At 45.3% G+C, this 6,000-nt stretch overlaps 1 protein-coding gene across 1 annotated transcript in view; it reads left to right on the top strand.

Moving 5' to 3' along the window:
• Positions 1-572: 572 nt before the first annotated feature.
• RHCE (Rh blood group CcEe antigens) overlaps positions 573-6,000 on the top strand; it is a 44,305-nt gene continuing 38,877 nt past the window's right edge. Inside the window, exon 1 of the mRNA XM_047790416.1 lies at positions 573-787. Coding sequence (XP_047646372.1) covers positions 640-787 — 148 coding nt within the window. The 5' untranslated portion in view covers positions 573-639. The remainder of the gene's footprint in view (positions 788-6,000) is intronic.

The following is a 6,000-nucleotide window of genomic DNA, read 5'->3' as shown; positions in this document are numbered from 1 at the left end:
TTTCCCATCTGTAAAATAGCAGTTTTGATCTATTCTGTTTTGCAAGGATATGGTGAGGGCAAATGGAAATAATGGATAAAGGAGGATTCTTTCTTCTTCTTTTTTTTTTTTTTTTTTTGTCTTTTTGCCTTTCCTAGGGCCGCTCCTGCGGCATATGAATGTTCCCAGGCTAGGGGTCTAATCTGAGCTGTAGCTGCTGGCCTACATCAGAGCCACAGCAATGCGGGATCCAGGCCTCCTCTGCGACCTACACCACAGCTCACGGCAACGCCGGATCCCTAACCCACTGAGCAAGGTCAGGGATCGAACCTGAAACCTCATGGTTCCTAGTCAGATTCGTTAACCACTGAGCCACAACGGGACCTTCAAGGAGGATTCTTATGTTTGGGTGTTGAGTCATGTTGAATGAATAACTAAATGAGTGACTGAATGAATCAATTAACATTGGAATAAATGCATTTCTCCCTACTCGCTGTCATAGGCCTTCCTCTGTTCCTCTGTTAACCCCATAGACAGGCTGGCAGAGCCGGCCTTGCAGCCTGAGATAAGGCCTTTGGTGGGTGTCTCCCCTATCGCTCCCCCGAGTGGGGGACCAAGGGGTAGTGCCTGGTGCTGGTGGAACCACTGAGCAGACACAAGATGGGCTCTAAGTACCAACGGTCTGTGCGGGGCTGCCTGCCTCCGTGGATCTTAACGCTGGAGGTGATTCTCTTTCTTGTCTTCTTCTTTTTCACCTCCTATGACACTTCTTCAAAGGCTCAGAAGGAGTTCCTGGGGACCTATCAAGGTGAGTGTCCAGAGGGGAGGTGGTCACCAAGGCGAATAGTAGGGACAGGGGAGGAGGAAGTCTGTGGTCCTCTAGGACCCTAGGTGTTCCTTTCCTCAAAGCCTCTGAGAAGGGCTTCCCTCATCTTCTTCCATTCCTTGCACAAAGACCCAGCCAACAATGCAGTCTCTTCTTTAGCACCAGCATGGACATCCCCTCTTCCATGAAGGCTTCCATGATTTATCAGGGCAGAGTGAGGGGCTTCCTTTTCTGTGTTCCCAGAATTCCCTTTGCCAAATGGTCTTTATAACTCTCTGCTTCTCTGCTACTCGCCTCATGCCCTCAACAGCAAGGAATTTCATGTTGTTGTTGAGTTTGGAGTTTTTTGTTTCTTTTCTCTTTTCTTTTTCTTTTTGATGTCTCTTTTTCTTATTTCTATACCACCTTCCTTTTGCAAACTTTTGTCTCACTTAGGGGCTGGGAAGTCTGCATTCTGTCTGCAAATCCAGAGCCGTACGCTATGGCTGGAGGGGGAATGTAGGATGGCTGTTCTTTTACACGCACCTAAAAATATTCATATACTGTGATAAGGATACCTGTAAACAGGTCAGATGTCCACAGTGGTGTGGCTTTTGCTTATTTTTTTTTTTAAGTTGAGATGCATTTTCAAGTATATCAGTGGGCTGATATGTTGTTTCTGATAATGGCAGGGCCTCCTTGAGTGACGTCCCTGAGACAAAGCTGAAGCTTGAGCCTGGTTGAGAGTTTGCTTGTTTCTAAGAGATATTCACTAACCAGAGCAGAGGGAAGGCATCCAGGGGACCTCAGCAGTGGAAAGAAGGACAGGAGATGACTTAGGGAGGGAAGTTCCCACTCTGCTTACTGGGTGAGCCCAAAGCGGTCCGGACTAGCAAGGCCTGGGTACAACTTTAATTCAGTTCAATTTACTTGCATTCTTCTTAATCCAGTACAATGTAATTCAATGCATTCATGCATTCATTCACTCATTCAAACCTGTATTACAAACTATGTGGGATCCAGACATATACTAATTAGAGCTGATATTTATTGGTTACTTACTATGTACTAAGCAGGCTTCTAAATGCTTTACATGGTACCCTCACAATAACCTTACAAGATAGGCACTATTATGATCTCTGCTTTTCATATGAGGAAACCAGACACTTGGACATGGAGTGATTTGCCCAAGGTTGCTCAGCTAGCAAGAGCACAGCAGATTTAAACTTAGGCAACCTGATTTTAGTTTCCATGCACTGAACCATGATGCTTCACGGCCCCATTTTAGGCTGAGGTTGAGTCGCTTGTCATATAACTAGTAGGTGTAGGAGCCAGTATTCCAATTTTGTAGTTTGGATCCAGAGTCCATGTTCTTTACTCCTAGGCTGTGCTGCTAACATAGGTATAAAGTGTCCTCAGATGCTCACTTTATATGGGAGCATAGGGGAGGCTACCCAAGCAGGGAGATGGTGACATTAGGAAAGGCCTCTGGAGGGAAGTGACTGTCCAGCCAGGTCTTGGTGGCTCAGTAGGAGTAACTATGTGAAAATGGAGGCTCAAGAGCATAGCAGGAACTGTTGTGTGTGTGCTCCTTGGACTGGACCAGGCTAGGGTTTAACACAGCAGTGTTGTTGGAACATAAAGAGGGAAGCAAGGAGTAGTAGACCCGTTTTGATGAGTAAGACATTTGCCCTTCATTCTTTTGATCTGATAGGAAGCAGAAGTGTGATCAGCTTGGGTTTGGGTTACAGAGAAAGCCATTCCAGGGCTGGAATGAGGATGGGGAAAGGGGTATGACTTGAGGTGGGAGGCCAGTGAGGAGGCTTTAGCATCATATGGATCAGAGGGTTTCACACTTTTCTGGTCGTGCACAACACTTTTCAAGCATGCACTGTATTTATATGTTATACCTAAGTATTGCGACACTGATACATTTTGTACATTATAATGCATGCACACAAACTAGAAAATTTCATAGAGATCAAAACGAAATATATAATATTTTCAAATTTCTGATCACGATGGTGTCAATCACTCTTAAGGCAAGGTCCATTGTGACCATTAATGATGGCGGATGCAAATCCATTCCTCAGAGTCTTCCTGATAATTTCAAATTATCCTGCTTGACTTCTTGTCAGATATGATTAGACTACCTTTTAAATTTTTTTTTTGTCTTTTTACCTTTTGTAGGGCTGCTCCCGCAGCATATGGAGGTTCCCAGGCTAGGGGTCAAATTGGAGCCGTAGCCACCGGCCTACGCCACAGCCACAGCAACACGGGATTCGACTGCGTCTGCGACTTACACCACAGTTCACGGCAACGCCGGATCCTTAACCCACTGAGCAAGGCCAGGGATCGAACCCGCAACCTCATGGTTCCTAGTCAGATTCGTTAACCACTGTGCCACAACGGGAACTCCTAAAAAGTTTTCTTTAATTTTTTAGTTTTTTGCTTTTTAGGGCGACCTTCACGGCATATGGAAGTTCCCAGACTAGGGGTCAAAACGGAGCTGCAGCTGCTAGCCTATGCCACAGCCATAGCAACGCAGGATGAGCTGTCTGTGATCTACCCCACGGCTCACAGCAATGCTAGACCCTTAACCCACTGCATGAGGCCAGGGATTGAACCATCATCCTCTTGGATACTAGTCGGATTCGTTTCTGCTGCACCACAGTGGGAACTCCTAGAATGACTTCTTAACAATTTTGAATGTGACGGACACAGAGTCTGCAGAAGGAGAAGCATTGCTCCACCCTTTTGTTTCTGTATTGCTTGCCCGCCGTTATTGTTTTGCCTTCAATCTGTGTTTTGGGGCAGGAGCTGTTTGAGCCATTGGTCCATTTTGTGAAGGCTAGTTGAGCTAAAACTAGGTAACAATCTGTCAATCCACTTAATCTAATACAGTCCATGTAAATGATAAATTACTTAAACCAGTAAATTCTAAAAAAAAAAAAAAAGACATTTTTGAGACAATATGGAAATCTAAATAAAATGTGAATATTACATAGTATACAGAAATTATTGTTAGTTTTGTTAGGTGTGATACTAGCATAGTGGGTGCTTATAAAGGTCCTATATGTTAGAGAAGCATACTGAAATGGAATGATGTCTGGAGTCTGCTTCATGTCAGAAAAAAAGAAAAAAGCAAATGGAGAAGGATAATAAAAATAAGACTGACTTTATGCGAAAATCATCAAAGCTGGGAATGGGTACATGAGGTTCACCATGATACTCACTCCATTTTCGTGCGTGCCTAAACTTTTCCATAATCAAGAGGTACATTTTAAAAAACAAAAACCAAAACTCTGTCATTAGTTGCCACATGATGACTACGGAGAAACACATGTCATTGCCTTTTCAGTGGCCCAATATTCCCTTAGGACACCTTCCAAAGCTAGGAGACTCCTCTGTCCGACATCCTGACCAAGTGAGAAGAGGTTCTGAGTTAATCTGAACATCACATGCTTGCTTTGCCAAGTGCCTTTAGGGGTAGGAAAGCACATTTTTGAGATCATTTAGATTGATGGTCTCAAAATGCGATCCCAGGCAGCCCACCTCAAGGTCCCCTGGGAACTTGTTAGAAATTCCCAGGCTCCTGTCTATACCTACTGATCCGAAACTCTAGGGTGGGGCCCAGCAATCCATGTTTCACCAAGCCCTCAAGTGACTCTTATGCTCTTGGAAGTTTGAGGGCTCCTGGCACTAGACTGATTCAAATCTTCTTTTTGCCTTTTTTGGCTGCACCTGCAGCATATGGAAGTGCGGCCAGGGATTGAATCTGCCAGACCCTTAATCCTCTGTGCCAGGCTAGGGATCTAACTGGTGCTGCCACAGAGACAAGCCAGATCATGAACCCACTGTGCCACAGCCAGAACTTCTAATTCAGATCTTGCCTCTGCCTCTTCTTAGCTGTAAGATCTTGGGCAAATCGCTCAACCTCTCTCTGCTTTCATTTCAACCTCTGTCACTTGATGATAGTACTTAAGTTGTTGAAAGCATTGAAAGAATGAACACATTAAATAAGACTGATAAAAAAGAATATTAGCTTTTATTATTATTATTATTTTGTCTTTTTAAGGCCACACACATGCCATATAGAGGTTCCCAGGCTAGGGGTTGAATTGGAGCTGTGGCTGCCGGCCTACACCACAGCCACAGCAATGTAGGGTCAGAGCAGTGTCTGCGACCTATACCACAGCTCCTGCAATGCCAGGTCTTAACCCACTGAGCAAGGCCAGCGATCGAACCCTCATCCTCATGGATACTAGTAAGTTTCGTTAACCACTGAGCTGAGACGGGAACTCTGCTTTTGTTAATAAACTTTAATTTCTTAACTTTTTTAGAAAAAGTGAATAGAACTAGAAAGCTGCTATCTTTTTCCAGCAGCCCCTGTGGATTATCTGGAACATCTTCTGAGAGGTGTGTTTCCTACTCTAATGACCAGTGGCCTGGATGACGTGTGATGAGGCCAGATGGGCAGGGACAGGAGAGGAGAAGCAAAGAGTCAAATTCAAGAGATATTTAGGAGATAAATATCAGCTGTTTTTGGTGAAAATGAGGGAGGAGTCGAGGATGGCTTCAGACGTGTGATTTGGCAGATGGAGGTGCCCATTCCTGAGATGAGAAGCACAAGGGGAAAGGCAGATTTAGGGATAAATGAACAGTGATAAGTTAACTCGAGGCTTGGGGCTGAGGTGCCTTGAGATGCTTGGGGGAAGCAAGCATGTCTGTTATTTGCATAACAAACCACCCCCAAGCTTAGTGGCTCAAAATAGCAATCATCTAATTTGCTCCTGATCGTGATTCTGTGTTCAGCAATTTCAGCTCGGCAGTGCAATTCTACTGTCCATTTCACCTAGGGTCACCGTGCACCTCTAGCCTGGAGGTTTGACTGCGGCTGCACAGCCTCAGATGATCTCGTTCACATGTGGTGCTGGCTGGCGGGGAACCCACGTCGTTCCAGCAAACTAGCCCAGACTTTTCACATGGCAGCAGCCAAGTTGCTGCAGTAAGAGAGGGCAAGCCCCAGTGCACGAGTACTTTTCAAGCCTCAGCTTGCATCGTGCTTGCTAATGTCCCATTAGCCAAAGCCAATAGCCAGGCCCAACTCAGGTGGGAGGGGTCTATACAGGAAGGCATGATTCACCGGAGGCCATTACCATGACAATCTATCACACAGAGCCTGCTCCAAGTTGCCAAACTGGGGGACCATCCGG

Source organism: Phacochoerus africanus, chromosome 8 (genome assembly GCF_016906955.1).
Source record: "Phacochoerus africanus isolate WHEZ1 chromosome 8, ROS_Pafr_v1, whole genome shotgun sequence".
In the NCBI taxonomy this organism is placed as follows: Eukaryota; Metazoa; Chordata; class Mammalia; order Artiodactyla; family Suidae; genus Phacochoerus; species Phacochoerus africanus.
Note: the sequence above shows the minus strand (reverse complement) of the source record. Positions and strands in the feature narration are given on the sequence as shown.